Below are 19,842 nucleotides of genomic sequence, written 5' to 3' on the forward strand. Positions count from 1 at the left end.
CCTTTTTTGCTTACCTTATACATGTATGGGCTAGAGTTTACTTTACTATCAGTCTCGGCGGATTGCCCTAGGGTTGGAGATAGTTCCCTTCCTGTATTATTATACGCAGATGACGCAGTTCTTATGTCCCGCACCGCTCATGGGTTGGAACTATTTTTGGCCAGATATGTGTAATTTATGGAGAACTTAGACTTTTTGGTCAACTTCTCAAAGTCTTACATTATGGTAGTGGGCCCAATATCCACAAGTGGTAACTCCTTTACGGTGGATAAATCCACTCTGGGTAAACTTATCGCATTTATCTTACCTGGGTGTAGCCATTAATTGAGACCAAAAGATCTGAGTTTATTAAAAACCATGGAACGGCTTACAGCTTTGCTTGCAGGTTAGGCTTGTGGGTTCCAAGGCAAATTCTAAATATCTACTAGGCTAAATGCATATCCCGACTCCGGTATGCCAGTGAGGTTTGGGTGTATGCAAACTTAGATAGAATTCAATCGGAAGAGAATACATTTCTACGCCATATGGTACAGGATCCACATTATTTTCCAGAATTTTCGTTGCAGGTGGAGCTTGGCCTTGGACAAGTGAAAGACTTGGTGTCCTTAAGGCCCTTATTGTGCTTGATTAGGATTTGGTGCAGGGAGGAATTAAAGCTAAACTGGCTGATCCTTGCAGACTGTTTGGCCCTCGATTGGTACACAAATTAACATGGATAGCCTTTGTTAAGGAAGCCTTTGTTTCCCTAGGTATGTCCGATATTTATGAGGACCTACTTCCCTCGCTATGCGTGAGTTGGGGTGTGTTAAAAGGCTATTCTTGGATGGTTCAATCTGGAGAGGGAGCACCTTCAGCTCCTGGTTAAGGCAGGAGCCAGCACTTTGGGCTGCCCCTCCTGGCCCAAAAAGACTGCAATCAATGAGACAGGCCTATGTCATGGCGGATACGGATATTCTATGTTTGCCTATGGCATGAAAATCAGCATTAGGGGTCCAGACATCAGAACAGTTGGGGAACTCAGGGTAGTGGTGCACGTCCATTACCATGCTGAGGACTTTCCTGTCCCAACAAAAATCTAGACTTGCTCATATTTCAATATTTTATTTTTGATATTCTGTCCTTGATATGCTGTACCATCGACATTGGTGATTTGGTGTTCTGGGGGCACACTGCATAGAATGCTAATAGGAGATAAAGAATAGAACGATATGGACAGCATGGCGATTAGAACATTTTTTCTTATGCAAAATAGTCTCTCATACATTCCAGTGAAGTCCAGGAGGTGAAATGATATACTATGTAAATTTAATGTGTTTGTATTTATATATTGCACCTTCTACCCAGAGGTCTCGTAGCGCTGTATTCATACTGCTGTGGAACCCTACCTGGCTTTCCTGTGAGATGTCCACTCCTGGGCACCCCCAAGGTGAAGCCAGGCATCCAAGCACTGCTGGGGCCGTTGTGGAGATTAAGCTAGCTATTGCCCAGAGTCACAGAGTGGGACCCAGGCACCAAGGCGAGAATGATCAGGTCGGGGGAGATTGAGTCCAAGAGCCGCCGAGGCGGGAATTGAACCCTGGTCCCGGGCCAGACCTCTGCATCAGGGTCTGCCACTCTAACCATTGAGCCACGCTTCTCCTACGTGCCATATCATGACCAACTGACATGGCTCAGCACCGAGGGCTTGTTTATTTGAGCTTGAAGTTTCTAAAATACATACATTTAACCCAGTATTTCTTCATTGTTTTCAGACAGCATAGCACAGAACAGAAGGAAGCAGACACTGCTCACTGTTTGAAAGCTGTGCAGTCTGAAAATCATGCTTTAACTGGGAGAAATAGTGATTTGAATTAATGCACTTTAGATATTAGACATTCCCAAGTGCAGCAAAATTAAACTTCTCACACACACATACAAAGTCCTGCACACCACAGAACCAGACTACCTGAACATCCGCACTACCTTTCACCAACCCCCCAGACACCTATGCTCTGTTTCACTCACACTCGCAGACATTCCCTGCATCTGCAAAAGCCAAACTGGAGGCTGCTAATTCTCCTAAATAGTACCCAAGACATAGAACGACCTAGCTCAACATATCAGAGCCTCCTCCATACTTCTTGAGTCCCACAAGAAGCTAAACACCTATAAGCACCTTGGGGACCACAAACATGCTCAAGTGCCTGAATACCCTCTCAGCTAATTAGTGTGCCATCCAAATCAATTTAACATAACATAACACAGTGCAAGCAGATGAAAACAGTCACTCTGTAATGCACAAAGCCAGCTCAGCCCATCATGATACAGCCCCAAATGCTCAATAGCATGAGGTGAGAGTGTAATACATCTCTAGGTGGAGATCTTGCATATATTTACGACTAGGTGAGAATACGTATTGTGGACAGCTGTTCGGTCAAGTCATACATAAAATATGAATGCTTAGCTTTTAGGTGAAAAGGTCTGGTTCAGATCAAAAGGACTCATGCTGTCTGCTTAAATGCTTAAGAACCCCCTAACCTTCATCACATCCTTTGTCTAGAATGGTTGATTTAAACTCCTAAAAGGAATGACTGCTAACAATTACAGTGAAACACGGTACTTCCAAATTTGACATATTTACATTTCATAATATGAGACATAAAAACGTGCTTACAAATGGCTAGAGCTCTGTAACTGAAAACAAACCCCTTAGTGGTTTGATGACCATCTCTGCTCCACAGATTGGCAGCTGCTTCGCCGAGTTTAATTGCCAAACAATTTGTATGCTTTCAGTGGCCAAAGGCAAAATTACATGGAGTACATTTTATTCTTAAACTGGACATCTAAAATTGCATACACATAAATGCTATATCCATTTTGAAAGAAAAGCCACAAAAACAAATGTGGGTTGAGATTACAGCAGTAATTTACAACAATGCCAATATGTGGTAAATGTTGACTCAATAAACCGGCGCACGCTGGTTAACCCAGACATACTTGCTAAGCTCCTTCTGAATATCATAACATAGTCTCCTAAAAATCCAAACATGTTTGCCCTCAAAGTAGAAGTTATGTCTGGCGTGGGTTTTGAAATGAAGCTTATTTTTTTCTTAGCTACCAGTTTAAAATGTCAATTAAAATTAAAGTATATAGTGTGTAATTCAGAGGTGCTGGAAAAATTTTCAATATGGGGATGCTGCCATCAATTTATATCACTGAAGTCATAGGGGTTGTGAAAAATTAAAGTGTCACAGACAGAACAAGTATATCACATGAGCCACGCCCAGAAAGAGTGTTGAATATAGCAGAGATGCTTTTTGGAGCACATGCGCCCCAGTATGTTAATAAAGCATGGTGCGGTAGCACAATGTCATTTACAGAAAGCACATTTTCCAATGAAATGGCCAATAAACTTGCACAGGCATGTAGTTTTACTATAACGCAAAGGATAATGTGTAGCAATTGGGGTTCATCGAATATTTATCATTTGTGAATCATCAAGTAAAGTGTGTTGATTTGTTTTGATCTTATTAATATCTTTTTTCATCAAGCTTCAGAATTACAAAAATGTGCTTCATTTGTTCTTTCATACCTGCTGATAAATGCTGAAAGTTTTGTGCAGTTCATGTTACATGTTTTTAAATTGTGTTGTGTGTTTGAAAAAAGAATCACAGCCTACAGCCTTACCTTTCATATTTTCTGTACTCGAGCAAGATTGTCACATAAATCACTTCACAAACTCCTCTCACTTTGTAGTAAGAGAAAGGAAAGTAAACAACAGTCTCATGTTAAAGGAATAAGCAGCAATTTGTCAGGAAGCATATTTTTATTTATTTATTATTTATATCAGATCCCTTTACATACAATGCAAGGTTGTTCCATAGATATACATATAAGCATACAGCTCAAACATAGAGGTGCATCCAGATAAACATATCTGGGAGATCATTAAGCCGTCAAGGTAGGTACAGGACATTGTAACAGAACAAGATTAAGGTGTGCGTGACAAGGGGGAAGCGTAGACAATCAAATGTCCGCCTAAAGGTTTATGGTTTAGGTCGTTTGAGTATTAAAGTATTTGTTGATCAGAAGGTATTTAAGATCCCGTTTGAAGCATGTCAAGGATGGGTTACATCGGAGATCTCTAGGGAGTGCGTTCCAGATATTAAGAGCATTTCCAGAGAATGAGCGAGTCTGAGAGGATTTCTTTTTCAGTTTAGGAGGGATGAGAAGAAATGAGTTGCAGCTTCTCAGAGCTCTGGTTCTTCCTGCTTTGGAAAGTTTGGTACCTAGGTAGTTTGGGTTCTGAGTGTGAAGGGCTTTGTAGGTGATGCAAGCTGTCTTGTATATACATCTTCCTTCGATGGGAAGCCAGTTGAGGTTCTTGAGGGCCGGTGAAAAGAGCTCAAACCGTTTAAAACCTGTTAGTAGCCATGTTGTGAACTGTTGTAAGGGGGGCAAGGTGGGTTTTCGAAATTCCTATGATGATGGCTTTTCCATAATCCAGTTTTGAGAGGACAAGCATAGCTTTACATTTGACCTCTAACTTTGAACGCCCAACAAATGTACGAAGATGGAAAAAAAACATAAAATAATTTTTAATGCTGAAACTCTTTCTGAACTCCAGCATGGTTATTTTGGGGTTGCAGAAGCAATCCTTGCACTCATACGTCCAGTGCTCATGGTCAAATTAAATTAGAGTGTCCTATGATGCTCCAATGACGTCCGGTAGATGTCGCATAATAAGAGCAGCCATTTAGGCAAGTTGCACCAGGGAGGGTAGCATATAGGGAGGCATTTTTCATGTGACCTCCAGATGCCATCGACAATTGGTAAAATCATTTATCTCATCCATCCTTTTGTCAATGGGCACTGGAGTCCTTCCTCATAGTCTGCAATGTAGGGTACCACGGCAAACAGCCAAATAGACCATGCCAAGCTGTGTTGCATGGATCTGTGTCAGAATACAATTAGCCTCTCTGCAATCTGTGCCTGCCTCACTGACTGCATTCCCTTAAGAGGGAGAGATCCTAAGGGTAGAGGGAATCTATTGTCACTTTGACAAAGTACAAATTGGACACCACCCTTTACGGGGTGCAGAGTTTAAACTCCTTCTGAACAGTGTACATTTCATGGAACATGCTCCGTAAAGAGATTGAGGATCCTGTTTCTCCTCAGAACTCCCTTGCCTGAAAGCACCAGAGGGGAATATACAAAGAGAAGGGGAATAATTAGCTTGAGAAAGCTTAAACAAGACAATGTAACATAATTGTTTGTAAGTAGAACGTCAACAATTTTTCAGCCAATGACCCCTTGTGTAGACAATGTTTGATTCCTTGTTGATTTAAAGGATCATTACCATGACATCAATGAGTTTAAGAGTCCAAGCACTAGGGCATGAATAAAGAATCAAAGAATTAGAGAATGTTTTTCAGATTGAGACAGAGGAGAGGGGAATATGAGGGCTGAAATACGAGGTAGGAGGGAAGGGAAAGGAAAAATTGTCAGAGACAAAGCTTACTGAAACAAGCACCTCTCCTATGTGAACATAAGGGTACAGCAGGTCATTTTTAGGTTTTGCCTGAGACAGTGTGCATGCACTGTAAGTGAAATCCTTTGTCAACAAAAAAAGCTTAAAAATTGGCTTAGACCCCTCCCATTATTTACCATTAATTACCAATGGTTGGCTTCCATGTCACTTTTGTTTCCTTGCTTTCTATTGGACACTGCCTCCTGCTCGCCTCCTACTCACTGCTGGGTCTTTAAGTGTTTGTCCCTACTGTGGAGCATGGACCAAGTACAGTTTCCTAAGTGCGGCCAGTGTCCTTCCTCTGGCTGCACACTAGGCAGGTATTTTTTTCAACTTTTTTGACATGCAGTCTATATAAGTGCATGTGTCTCCGATGCCTCCTACCATCCATGCTCTTGTCCCCCACTTCATCTGCTGCCCATTTTGTTCCCTCCTTCTCTTCCCATGTGTTGCTTTCCTCCCCTCCTGTACTACTCTCTGCTGTGTTGCTGCTCCCCGCACACCTTTCTTGTGTTGCTTGACACCCCCGCACTCCTCCCACCCTCTGTGGTGTTACTGCTCCCTCCCCTTCCACAACACCTACCTCATTTTTCGTGTCTTCCCGCCCTCCTCCCCATGTTTGTTGTGTTGCTAACCCTACACCCTCTCCCCACGGTTCACCCTGCCTCCGCCAAACCTCCCAACCCCCACAAAAATCATTAAACAAAACCAAACAGCTCTTGTGAATGCAAATACTATTTGGCTTTGTTTACTGTTTTTAAGACACATTGCACAGCTGATATTCAACCTGGCTTAAAGAACAGTGCTATGCAAAACAGGATGCTAATGCTGGCATTTGGTTTTGATGAAGCTACATTCCAAGAAGTCTAATTGAATAAGGCAAAGTTCTGTCCAGTGAAGCATTTCACATTCACAATTAGAAGCAATTATGGAGCTTGGATGTTGGAAGCTCTGGCTAATTTTAATGTAACAGGTTGCATACTATTTTGCTGTTTACACATTAAGAAATTGAGAACATTAATTTTAGGCACTTCTCAAATGTGAAAAGCATGACAAAGCTTGAGGATAAACAACTACCTTTCATTTTTGTTAAGTGGGAAAAATAGTGTAACATCACTTGGCTCTATTTTTGAAAGCAAGGTTATTCATTGAATAGAATTGTTTTGTTAAAATCTCCTTTGCACATGTAACAGGCATACATACAAAGAGGTGTAGGGTACACAGGTTGAGCTTAGGTCCCATAATTCCCTTCCTCCATTTTTGAGCTGGTGCATTAACATTTTGATAATGTCAAGTGGGGTGAAATGTGCTTGTTTGGTCACACATGATATACGTTATGGAATAGAGAAAAGTAGATCCCCTTATATATCTGTATGTATTTCCTGCTCAACAATGCATTTGACCCCTGAGGTATCTTACTTACCCCCTGAACAAGTTGCTGAGCAGAATGACCATGGCTGGTGATTCCATGAAAAGCCGACTTCATTATCGCCGCTGCCCGTCCGAGTGATTGGGACATTAAACGTATAGCGAATTCCCATGTTCTGTTCCTGCAGCAGGACCTGCGATTAAAAGCAACAGCTTCTAGCATTACAATGGCTGGCGAGAGCAAGAGAAAAAAGATTGAATCTAGCCATAATAGTGATTTCATGTACCAAGAACACGATTTTGGGCTCATTTTTAAACATATGAACACATGCTGCTTTTATTACTCACAAGAGAAGGTTCATTTCACTTTCAAGAAAGTGTGTCATTTCCCCCACACATCAGTACTGATGTCTTAATAACCCCATGGTGAAAACCGAGACACAAGATCTAGTAGTGCGGCCGCCCTCTGCAGATAAAACCCATCTGACTAGCAGCTGAGCCAACCATCAAAATGATAGAAGGGCGGGACTGATGGGAAGAGAGACACGGTGTGCTCACAACTGTGGGTAAGAGAACGAGACATGTAAGGAAGAGAGCGCATGAATCAGATGGAGAGAGAACCCAACAGGGAGCAGAATAGACATCAAGAGGGAGACATCTGTGTCATTGCATAGTATATTATCTGCCTGGTATTCATTATGTATAAAGAGGATTAGGTGACTGAGTAAACAAAAAGCACAGATGAAAGGATATGTTGGGTCGGGTGCGTGGGTGGGGGAGGGGAATTACGAATATAACACAGAAGACGAGTACGGGCGCACTGTAAGTGTTCCGGGTGTAGGTCATTCAGTTTTATGTTATGTTGTTGACTACATATTAAGTAAGATAAAACAGTACTTTATGATGTTCAATCGATTGTTGGACAAGAACCCTGTACCAATTGAAATTGGTTGATGTGCAGGTAGTAAATGCGTGATCCATTTCTATAACGCCATGTTCTGTCTTGAATTACCAATGTGGACTAAACGCATAAAAGATAATAATACACTGTACACTACAAATTGTTGTAAAATCAATAAAAACAAAGGTAAACAAAAAAAAGAGTGAGATATCTGTGTAAGAGAGAGGAGAAAAGGAGAGACATGGAAAAAGGGATGGAGAGAAGTGAAAGATAACAGAAAGAGAACAAAAGAGACACAGAGTGAGAGAGAAAGTTAAAGGCTCATATTAAGCTAGAAAATAAAATAGAAAGACTAGAATAGTTAGCAGAAGAGAGTGATACTAAATGGAAGCGGCAGAATGGACCGAAAGACTTTGGGCCACATTACAATGCCAGTCGGAGCCCTTTCTAGCCACCGAGGCAAGGAAGCTTCCCCCTGCTGTATTACAATGCAACTGCTGCTACCACGGCGGTCGCAGCTATGGCAAACACATATCCCTGAATCTGTGGGGATATGCCTTGATATTCATGTACCCTATTGCTGGAGTGTGGTACAATGTGCACAGTCCAGTCAATGGAGATATATACCGTAGAAGGACTTACCTGGATTCCAGCACCCACAGGATTTTTGTCAGCAGGGTTCAGCTGCCCAGGTGTCGGGGGAGGGGGGGGACCTGGAGGAAAGAATCCACGATGGATCCACAATGGAGACTGCTGGAGAGAAGCAGACTCGGGTGAATATGCACCCGAAATCCTTCATTTCAGGTGGTCAGACTGCCATGGTCGGGTCGTCTGAAAGCATCATCATAATCCGCGGTCGGACCAACTGCTTCCGACGAGACTGCCTACGACAGGACAGCGGAAGATGGTCTGACTGGCATCGTAATGAGGCCCTTAGTGAGAGACTGAAGTGCACAGGAAAACTTCCAGCCATGAATGCTGAGCAGAAATAGGGTGCCACCCATACAAAAACCAAACAAAACAGAGAGTAAAACATCCTTCCAGTACAAAGCCCTACAAACCCTAGAAAATGTGAATACAAGTTCCCTGGTAATCAATCAATCAATCAAAGCATTTATATAGCGCACTACTCACCCAAAGGGTCTCAAGGCGCAGAACTCCTGTACAATAAAAGACAAGATAATTCTGAAGCACAGACCCCAAATCTGCCAATGAAAGAAAATGTGAAACCAAAATAACGACACAGAACCAAATGAAGGGGGTCATTAGGATGACGGGACCGCCTGCCATAAGGGCGGGAGACCCGTGCGGGGAATTTGGATGCATCCGCCACAGTGGCGGGCGCTTCCTGTGTTTTTAACATTGCGGCAGGCGGTGCTGAATGCACCGCCCGCAGCAATGTCAAAAATACATGTTGTGCATTTCAAAGCACAACGTGACAGGCACCGCACGGTGCCTGCCACGTTGTCCTTTGAAATGCAGTGGGGTACCATAGGTACCCCCCATGTGCACCCCCCAACCCCCTAGAGACTCTGCATGCCTTTCCGAAAGGCATTGGAAAAATTCACATGGTAATAAGGCTGGCAGTGTCTGATAGACACCGCCACCACATAAACTCTTTGCGACCGGGACGGAAAAGCGGCGGACGGTCTTTCCATCCGCCGCGGACCCCCCATCCATACTGATATGGCGGGGGGTAATTCCAGCAAGGATGGCGGGCGGATCGCCCCCGCCAGGCCGGCGGCGGCTACCGCCGGCCTGGCGGGGAGCGATCCCCCCGCCATCCTAATGGGCCCCTAAGTTCTAGAAACTACTGTACGTGGACAAAATATTGAATTATAAATATAGAGACACGCATATATAACGTTTTTTATATTGTGACACATAAATATCATGATGCAGAAATATAGTTTACAAGGTTATCTGAGTTTTTAATAGTTTTAAATAATATAGTTGTTATAAATATCATTTTTTTATTATTTGTAGGTGTTTAGTTCATATATTAATTTTATACGTTAAATATCGTTTCTTTAATGGTTGACAATATGTTTCAATATAGTTTGTAATTGTAAGTTATTAGCTATTTTTAATGTAATTCTTAATAGTAATTTATAGTGCTGTAGTGGGTTATGAGGTTTGTAGGGGTACAGGGAGGGAAGTTAATTAAGAACAATTAATTAATTAATAATACATTTTAATTTAGAATTAAGTATTTAATTGATAATTATGTAACTTGCATATTTATAATTTTTTTAAGTTACATTTTAGTTGTGGGTTGTTTGGTTTGTAGGGGTATAAGGTGGCATGTTATTTAAGTAACCAATGAACATTAATAATTATTAATTGCAGGTTTATATAGTGCTAGGATCAACTCCCGGAGGAGTATCTCCGCGCTTCGACCGCTGCGAAACCCTTCCTGGCTTCCCTGAGAGATGGTCCCTTAATGGGTATCTCCAGGGTGAGACCAGGCATCCCCGGCGGTCTGGTGGGGCCGTTAGTGAAGATGAGGCAAGCTAATGCCCAGAGTTGCCGAGTGTGATCGCTGATCAGAGTGGGCACCGAGGCGAGAGAATTATCGAGTCCGCTGACCCTGGTCCAGAAACCTGCCGCGTCGGGAATCGAACCCTGGTCCCGGGCATTCCTCTGCTCTCGGGTCTGCCGCCTCTAACCAGTGAGCCACACTACTTCACATATCATTAATGTGTTATAAATTATTTAGTTGGGTGTTAATTATTCAAATTGTGTAATTATTATATTTGCAAAGTTATATTTTAGGTGTGGGTTTTTGGGTTTGTAGGGGGTATAGGGTGGGAAGTTAATCAAGTAATAATTGATTATTAATTAATTGTCAATGTATTATTAAATAGCTAATTGATAGTTAATTATGTAAATTGTGTACATATTTTTGTTAGTTTTCTTTTGGGTGTGAGTTGTTGGGCTTGTACAGGTATAGGGTTTGAACTTAATTAAGTAATATTTAAAAAAAATATGTTCTTTATTAATTATTTGATTTATTATTAATTATGTCAATTGCCTAATAATTATATTTTCTTTACAGTATATACTAGGTGAGGGTTGCTGTGTTTGTAGAGGCATAGGGTGGGAAGCTATTTAGGCTAAACTTAACAATTCATTTATACCCTATTTGTTGGTCTGACCACAGCGCAGTCGCCTTTGATTTCATATCCCCTTCAGCAACTAGTAACAGAGCTTCTCACCCTCTGGATAAATTCAGAAATTGGAAAGGGGTATCGGTTGAGATCCTAGCCAGAACTTTAAATAGTATACCCTGTATAATCCAAGAGGATTCAGATAGTAGGGCAGAGGACTTTGCGACATGGCTGGAAATTTCAGCAAACGGGCCCCCCTAAAGGCAAATACGCACAAAAAAGCGCTCATCATCAGCTCCTTGGTACAATGATAGACTTAGGATGCTTAAATAAGCTTGCCGCCATTTTCAGCGGGCTTGAAGGATTACCCTAGATGATCAAGAGAGAATTTTATATAAAATGTGCATTAAAGAATGAAAGCTCGAATTCATAAAAGAAAAGTCTAAATATTGCACCCATATAATTGAAAACTCCACGTAAGAACTCTTTGGGCTAGTACAACTGCTTTCGGCCTCTCAACCCAGAGCAGAACCAGAGATCTCATAAGCTTTTTGTGACCATGGACATTTATAGAGGTTTTGACCCTATCCTTTTGGTGCCTCCAGTTGGCTCAGTACAATGTTACAAAGAATGCCATCTGGCTCAAGCCTAGAGACCAAATGTCTCTCTGTCCTTTCTACTCTCTCACCCAAGCTGGCTGCAGAATATTTCATGAAAACCTATGCAGGATCACCTATAGAAGCCTGCCCTCCTGCAGTTCTTACCATGGCGGCCAACATTATAGCCGACCCACTTTGCAAACTAATGAATAATGTGATCCTATCTGGATCCTATCCTTGTAGTTGGAAGCAAGCTATTATTAGGCCTCTCCTGAAAAAAACGAACCTAGACCCCACAGATTGTATGAGCTATCACTCCATCTCTTTGCTTCCTGTTCCTGTAAATATCTTGGAAACACACCTTAACATCCAACTGATGGAAACTGAAGAACAGCAACATTGGCTTAAAAACTCCCAGTTTGGTTTTAGGAAATACCATGGCACAGAAACTGCCTTAATATCAGCCACCGACTATAACAGGTGCATGGTGGATGAAGGACAAAGGGTGGCGCTGATACTCCTGGATCTGTCAGCAGCATTTGATACCATCTCAGCTGCACTGCTGCTGGATAGACTCTAAGGCATCTCTCATCAGGCATTAGCCCCCCTGTCCTCTTTCCTTAGAGAAAGATCTCAAAAGGTGAAATTACAGCACTTCCACTCAGAGGCCTTTTCCATACCTTGTGGAGAGCCGCAGGGCTCATCGATGATCCCTATGCTTTTCAACCTCTATATGGCACCGTTAGCAGCTGTAATCCGTTCCTTTGGATTGGAGGTAGTATTGTATGCTGACGAAACTCAGATCATGGTTTCAATCCCCAAGAACTCATGTTCGATAGCAGAGAACATCTTTGGTTGCATGACTAAAGTGGCAGATTGGATGTCATGTAACTTTTTGAAACTTAATGGGGACAAGACGGAAGTTATGATTTTCGACCCAGGGACAACAAGAGGGGATAGTAACTGCTGGCCACACTCCTTAGGAATCTGTCCTACTCCAGGCAAGAAGGCTAAGAACCTGGGAGTACTGATGAACACAGAACCTAACTTTAATGTCCAAATAATTTGCACTTTTTCTACCTGCACCTGGATTATAAGGATGCTGAAGAAAATCTTTTCTTTCATCCATCAGCCAGCCCGTAAGCAGGTAGCTCTTGCCTTAGTAATGTCCAGACTTGACTACTGTAACTCGCAGTACCTGGACTCAAACAAGAACACGCAGCATTAAACGCCAGGTGGTGCAGAATGCATTGGCAAGTCTCATTTTGGGCATTCCCAGAAGGCAGTCTGCTAGGAAGGGACTAGAAACCCTGCACTGGCTCACTATCAATAAGCAAATTAACTTCAACTCTTACTGCATGTACAAAATGCGCATTATCTTCCATATCCAACAAGATTAAAAACCTTGTCTAGTTTATGGTCAACTAATAGGGTTATTAAAATATGGTACTTGTTTGTAGTGAAGTACTTTCCATACTGTTGTGCAGACTGGAGTGGGAATAGTAAATTCACCCTTCCCAGGTCCAACCCTTTCCTTACTGTCGTACAGACTGGAGTTGAAATGGTAAATGCCATCTCTCTGAAGTCACACGCTTTCCCTACTGTTGTACAGACTGGAGTGAGAATAATAAATGTAAACTCTCCAACATCCAACACGTTTCCTACTGCTGCACAGACTGGGGGCAGGAATAGTAAATGTAACCCCTCCAAAATAAAACCCTTTTTCTACTCTTGCACAGAATGGGGAGGGAATAGTACATTTTACCCCCTTGAATTCCAATGCTTTCCCTACTGTTGCACAGACTGGTGTGAGAATAGTGTTAAAATATATATTAGTATCATTTGTTTGATTGTTTAATGTTATATAATTTGTTAATATATAGATATTCGTTTCACAAAGTTTTGTCATTTTATAGTTTTTTATATTTAATTAATTTAGTTACTTAGTTTAATGTTTTGTAATTGTGTTATAATATGTTTGCTTCATTTAAATATATAAATACGTTTTGTATATATTTATGCTTTTTATAATAGGAATTCAAATCAATAATTTAAGAAGCTTAATATAAATTCAATAGTAAAAGACCAATATAGTCTAGAATTGGCTCTGGACGATATCCTGCGCTCCTCGCCAAGAAGCTATACCTGCAATTCAGACATGGTGTGCTTCCGGTGCATACATTTACTAAAAAGTCGGCGGGTTCACCCAGTCTGGTTTGTCTAGCTTGTAATAATACAGAGGAGATGGAACTCCATGTGTTATTCCTCTGTCAAGGTTACAGGCGGAAAGGATTTGATGGCTGCTTCAGCTATGCAGAAACATGGGGTCTAGACATTGCAGTGAGGGTTTTAGGTTATTTAAATATGATACCCATATGCCCATTGTGTTCTTTATTTCACTTTTCTATTCTCCACGTCGTGCACCCACAGAGATATCCTTCAGAGGACCTCATAGGTTTGCTTGGACCATTTTTATTCATTATGTAAATTGGGCTCTGTTCTCTCTCATTTCAAAATGAATGAAAGTAATTGATGACTTTTTTATGATCACCTTTTTTAATTGCTATGTGCTGTATAAATCAATGTTTTAATATTTTTTTATTCTTAACCATTGAGAATGCTGGCAGGCGAGGGTTATCATTACAGTTTTTAAAATGTTGTTTTTTTCTTTGTAACTGCAATAACCTCTGTACCGCCTAAGCCTAGTATATGCACTTTAAATTGAGCAGTTCAAGGTTTAAGCAAAAACCTCCATGTTGTTGAAGTGTTGCATGTGCACTGTTTTTGGTATTGTAAGCCAGGTTAGTGGTTCAGTTGAATCATATAGGATTAATGCAATGGTCACTGCTTATGCATTTTTACTAACATTATCTTTTTAAACAAAGCAAACGCCACCATGCCATTTAAAGTTTTTGCACATGCACTTTATTGAGATTCATATTCAAGCGAAAACGCTCTTTGCAAAAGCTATTCCACTGGCTACGCACATGCACTTTACTGAACTTTATTGTTTGGTTAATGTACACGCCCCCATGTCGCTCGCATATTGTACAAGTATTTTATGTCTTTTATACTTGGGGTAAGGCTAGTGAGAGACGATCTTGCTAAGCAAACTAGATTGGACCTTGATATTAACAATGTGCTATCTGGTCCCTTCGAAGATTAATGGATATCTTGTATGAGTTGTATGTATTATATTGTATTTTTATCTGTGCTTTTATGGCCATATTGGCGAAATAAAGTTTTATGATGATGATGATGATGAATAGGAAATTCAAATCAATAATTTAAAAAGCTTAATATGAATTCAAATAGATATTTTTATTAACGATGTTACAGTATATATATATATATATATATATATATATATATATATATATATATATATATATATATATATATATATATATTACGTACACAATTGTCCGGTTGCTCCTGGCGTCTAGCTCGGTTGCGATCCTGCGTGGGTGCCGGTCACCCAAAGTAATTTCTCACAAAGTTTCCCCTCTCAAGAAGAAGACAACGCAGGATACTTCTGGATGCTTTAAAGGTGTTTAATAAGGCAAAAGTGGCAACTGCCTTATTAAACACCTTTGAAGCATCCAGAAGTATCCTGCGTTGTCTTCTTCCTGAGAGGGGAAACTTCGTGAGAAATATATATATATATATATGTATATATATATATATATATGTATATATATATATATATATATATATATATATATATATATATATATATATATATATATATGTGTGTGTGTTTTTATATGAGTATATATTTATATATATTTTTAAATATTAAAAATTACTTATATAGTTTTAATATATGATGAAATATTTTGGATTTACTATTTTATACTATACATAATGAAAATCGATGTTTTTATGTTTTTAACTATATTAGTGTGAAATACTGTTTTCTCAAGTAGTTTTTTATTTACCATTATAAGTATACAAAAACAATATTTTTTAATAGATATTTTTGACACAAGATTTGTATGATCAATATTATGTCAGTGATCCGAAACTACTACACTGGGATCGGCTCCCTAGCAACATTTTTAGTCACTGGATAAAAGCTCAAAAACAGACAATGTGTGGCTGACTATATGGTCAATGATTGCAGCAAAAAGGAAAAAAAGCTGGGGGCACAGAATGAACCTAAAAGCAGACCATGACTGACTATCTTAACAATGCAACATGGGCGTCAAAGAAAACGATAATCCTTTCTCATATGCAAAGACATGCACAAGGAAGCCAAAAAGTTATGTTTGGCGATTGGTCGGACAGCAGTGGGGTTAGGGGGTGGGGGACAAAAATATTACATTTCTCAGGAACAAACTCTGTAACTGCAGTGCATGTCTAACGAAGAACCTGTTTTTCACAGAGATGTTACGTTTCGAAAGGGAAGGAGTGAAAGCGGGGTTAACATAAAAAAATTGATTTTTGGTTTATTAATGGGCCAGACTATAGATAACAAGGCAGAAACTGAAGAAAACAAACTCCTGCAGCTGATGTGCCGTTACCATAAGCAGATCAGGACTGCACGAGTTTCATGCCGCGCGCCAAGGCTGTTGTGCTTTTTTAAGAGAGAGAATCCAATGCTGATATGTGTCTTTTCAACTATCAGTACCAAGATGCTTGAAGTTTAAATGTAAACTGACCAATTCAGACAGTGACTATGTCTGTCATGAGAAAACGAGAAATCATTATGAGGAAGAGTGAGGGGAAAATAAACAACCGTTCAAACTGTGTGTGCCTGTAGCAACAGCAAAACACACAGGATGATGGACGGAATGTTGCACAATGGCAAAACATTCACCCCCAGTCACAGATCTGGGTTTAATCCATCGTTATTTTGCTCACCAAGCCACCCCAGTTCTGACATGGCCATATGCATATCAGTCTTGTCCTTGTGCCTAATGGGAACAGTCCAGCCCGAATTGCCAAGCCATGTCTTCCCTGGACCGGAATAAAGCATCCTAGGACCTGTTTCTGGCTATCAGCCGTCTTGAGCCAGGATAGCTCGACTCCAGTGGCTTAGTGAGCACGGGACCCACGTCTGGGCACACCCTTCCCACATAGGGTGAACAGCAAAACACGCAAGATAATGGACGGAATGTTGCACAATGGCAAAACATTCACCCCCAGTCACAGATCTGGGTTTAATCCATCGTTATTTTGCTCACCAAGCCACCCCAGTTCAGACATGGCCATTTGCAAATCAGTCTTGACCCTGTGCCTCATGGGAACAGTCCAGCCCGAATTGCCAATACATGTCTTCACTGGACCGGAATCAAGCATCCTAGGACCGGTTTCTGGCTATCTGAACTGGGGTGGCAGAGTGGGCTAAAGAATGGTGATGGGGGGCGTGGCCAAGATGGCGTCGGAGTAGGACGCTTCTTCGAGCCTCTCCGACGCCAGACCAACATAGCACCGGATAGCGGGGTCCCGGGGGTGCTGCCCGGAGTTTCATCGACGGCGGAGACCGCAGATGTTTGGCGGAGTGCTCCGGTGCCGTCAGCGAGGAGATCCGGAGCCTGTAGCGGCCGGTGCAGGGGAGCCGAGTCGCGGCCTGCGCAGCAGCGGACTTGCGTAGCAGAGGAGCCGGACCGGGACGGGGTGACCTCCGGTCTCGGAAGACATCGCAAGTGCCTGGTGTCCGCGCATCGCGCCCAGCAGAGTGCAGGCTTCGTCGGCGGTACGGCTGCCACCGGGAGTGCTCGAGGGGAGGCATCAGCGGCACAGGTCAGGAAAGGTTGGGAGCCCCGGACCCGGCCGGAGTGGAGCCGGGCAGTGGCCTTGGCGGCGGAAGTCTTGGTTGGCTGGAGCCGGGCCCGGACTGGAGGGCGACCGGCCGGCGAGGAGTGACGGCTGGAACGCCTGGCCTGCGGTAAGGCAGTCCGCGGGGCGGATCGGGAGCCGGAACCCGGCCGAGACCGCTGGGTGTGGGGGAGCACACGTGGACCGGGCCCAGGTGGACCATCTTGGCTGGGAGCCCGTGGGGTCACTGTTCTCGCGCTGCTGGAACGGATGGAGTGAGAGCGGACCCTGCAGTAGCTGTAGAGCGGGTCGCTGCCTGTGCTGGCCTGTCCTGGGGGCGGGCCTGCCCTAGACTTTGCTACCGAAGTGGCTTACGGCTCCCAGGGGACTTTGTTGGCTACCCTGCTCTCTGGAACCGGACATTGGCACCTATGAGGCAGTGGATTGGCACAAGGGAGGTACAGAGGCTGGGTTGAGGGAGCTGGGCGCTGCCGCTGCTGGAGAGAGGGGCACGACCGCCGGTTGCGCCTGTGGCGCCATTTTGGAGGGGCCTTCTTCGTGGAGCTCGGCGGCCCGGTCCTGCTTGCCCCTGGAATTGGCTGATGGTGGTGGCCCTGACCTGAGGCGCTCGAGCACACCCTGCGAGCTGGACACTGACTTTGTGGGGGAACCCTACCGGCCCTTCTGTGCACCTGGGTGGAGAGCGGTCCTTGGGTGCTCGCTGCGCGGACCGACCCATGGTCGCAGTGGGCGGATGTGGCCGAGGCCTTGCTGACGGGACGCACCGGAGAGGAAAGTCGCCTGCCTGAGAACTGTCCCCCGGCTGGGGCCAACCGGAGATAGTGGCCGCTTGCTCGAGGGAGCACATTGGACGGGCCGAGCGACAGGGCCGCTTTACTGCCAGGGACAAGCGGACTCGGAGGGCAACCCAGTGGCGCCTTTTTGGGGAGACCCTGGAGGACACTCAGCACTACACTTTCTCGGCTGCCTCCTGGCTGGGAGGAGCGCGACGCACCCTCGCCGCACCTTTACCTGGCTGCCCCGTGGTGGTGACTGTCTCGCCCAGTTCTTAGCAGGGGGGCCGCCGCTGGAGAACACTGAGACCGGATTGGGGAGTACCGGGTTACCTAGCCACCCGGGTGACGGTCTCCTCACGCGGAGGCACACGAGGCTTTCTTTCGGGAGGGCCTTATATAGCTCCCTAGGTGTGCACGAGGCTCTGTTGCTGGAGGGCATTGCGTAGTGGCCTGTGGAGGGCCGATTCTGATCCTGGATTTTGGCGAGAGCGCGGACGGGGGGGTGCCGGGACCTCTCCATCAGACACCAGCATCGAGGTGAGGATCCTGACGGCCGCTCCCTGCTATCTGGACTGGAGAGGACTCCCGGTGCCCGCGGCGCTAGTTGATCGGAGGAAGCTCTTGGAGGAGTGACGCGGCACTGCTGACGGGGTGTCCCGTACCCGAAGGTCGCTGTCCTGCCCTTCATCCCCCCGGCTACGACCACCTGGGGCCTGGGGATAGAAGTGCGGCGGCAGCCCGCAGCCATGTCCAATTCGCAGCGCAAGGGGGGGAGGACGGTGAAGGACGCGGCCCCCAAGTCTTCGCAGCAGCCGGCGTCGCCTGGAGCCAGCGGATCCTCCAGACAGTCAGATGATGAGGCGCCTGCCACTAAAGCCTTCATGAAGGAGCTTTTCGCAACTATAAAAGAGGACATCTCCGAACTCAAGATACAGTTGGCAACGGACCTCCGGGAGGTGCGGAGGGACGTAGATGGGATCGGCGAAAGGGTGGCGACGCTGGAGGACCATGACCTTAGCTTGGCAAATGACGTGCACCAGCTCCAACAGGACATCATACGGCTCACGGAGCAGAATCTGGATTTGCAAACCCACGCAGAAGACTTGGAGAATCGCTCCAGGAGAAATAACATTCGCATCAAGGCGGTACCGTGGGATGGTGAATCGGGTGACCTGCGGGGTTACGTCCAAGCCTTGTTTCTTCAGATCCTGGAGGATGTGGAGCTGCGGGACATCCAGATGGACAGAGTGCATAGAGTGGGGCTGCCTAGAAGGGGGGGGGGCCCGCCACCTGATATCCTCGTCTGTGTGCACGACTTTCAGGTCAAGGAAAGGATTTTGAGGAAAGCTAGAACCATCACCTCCTTGCAATTTAGGGGGCATCACCCCCAGCTTTACCAGGACCTGGCGGCGACGACCTTGCAGAAACGGAGGGACTTCCGGCCTGTCACCACCTTCCTCCGGGAGCGCGGGATAACCTACTCCTGGGGTCACCCTTTCCGTATTATCTTTCGCTGGGAGAACAGGCTACGGCAGATCAATTCCCTGCGGGAGGCGAGGGATCTCCTGGGCATCGAGGAGGAGGAACCGTCTCGGGAGGCTCGTAGCTCACCATTCCGGCGGAGGCGGCGTTCTTCTTCCTGGCACAGGGTGGGCCCGTCCCCAGAGCGACAACGACCGGACCCAGCGACTAGAGAGCAGGAAAGAGGGGCCGCTGTGGCTTCGGTGGCCTCTGCCACCATGACGGACTCCCAGTTGGGCTCTGGAGCAGCATGACCCCGACATCATGGCGAGGC

General features: G+C 44.4%; 1 protein-coding gene across 1 annotated transcript in view; it reads right to left on the reverse strand.

The window, feature by feature from the left end:
- Nucleotides 1-19,842, reverse strand: part of ADAMTS6 (ADAM metallopeptidase with thrombospondin type 1 motif 6) — a 1,724,075-nt gene that overhangs the window by 61,139 nt on the left and 1,643,094 nt on the right. The window contains exon 20 of the mRNA XM_086963486.1: nt 6,933-7,071. Coding sequence (XP_086819612.1) covers nt 6,933-7,071 — 139 coding nt within the window. The remainder of the gene's footprint in view (nt 1-6,932; nt 7,072-19,842) is intronic.

This window comes from Lissotriton vulgaris, chromosome 3_1 (assembly GCF_964263255.1).
Source record: "Lissotriton vulgaris chromosome 3_1, aLisVul1.2, whole genome shotgun sequence".
Classification (NCBI taxonomy): domain Eukaryota; kingdom Metazoa; phylum Chordata; class Amphibia; order Caudata; family Salamandridae; genus Lissotriton; species Lissotriton vulgaris.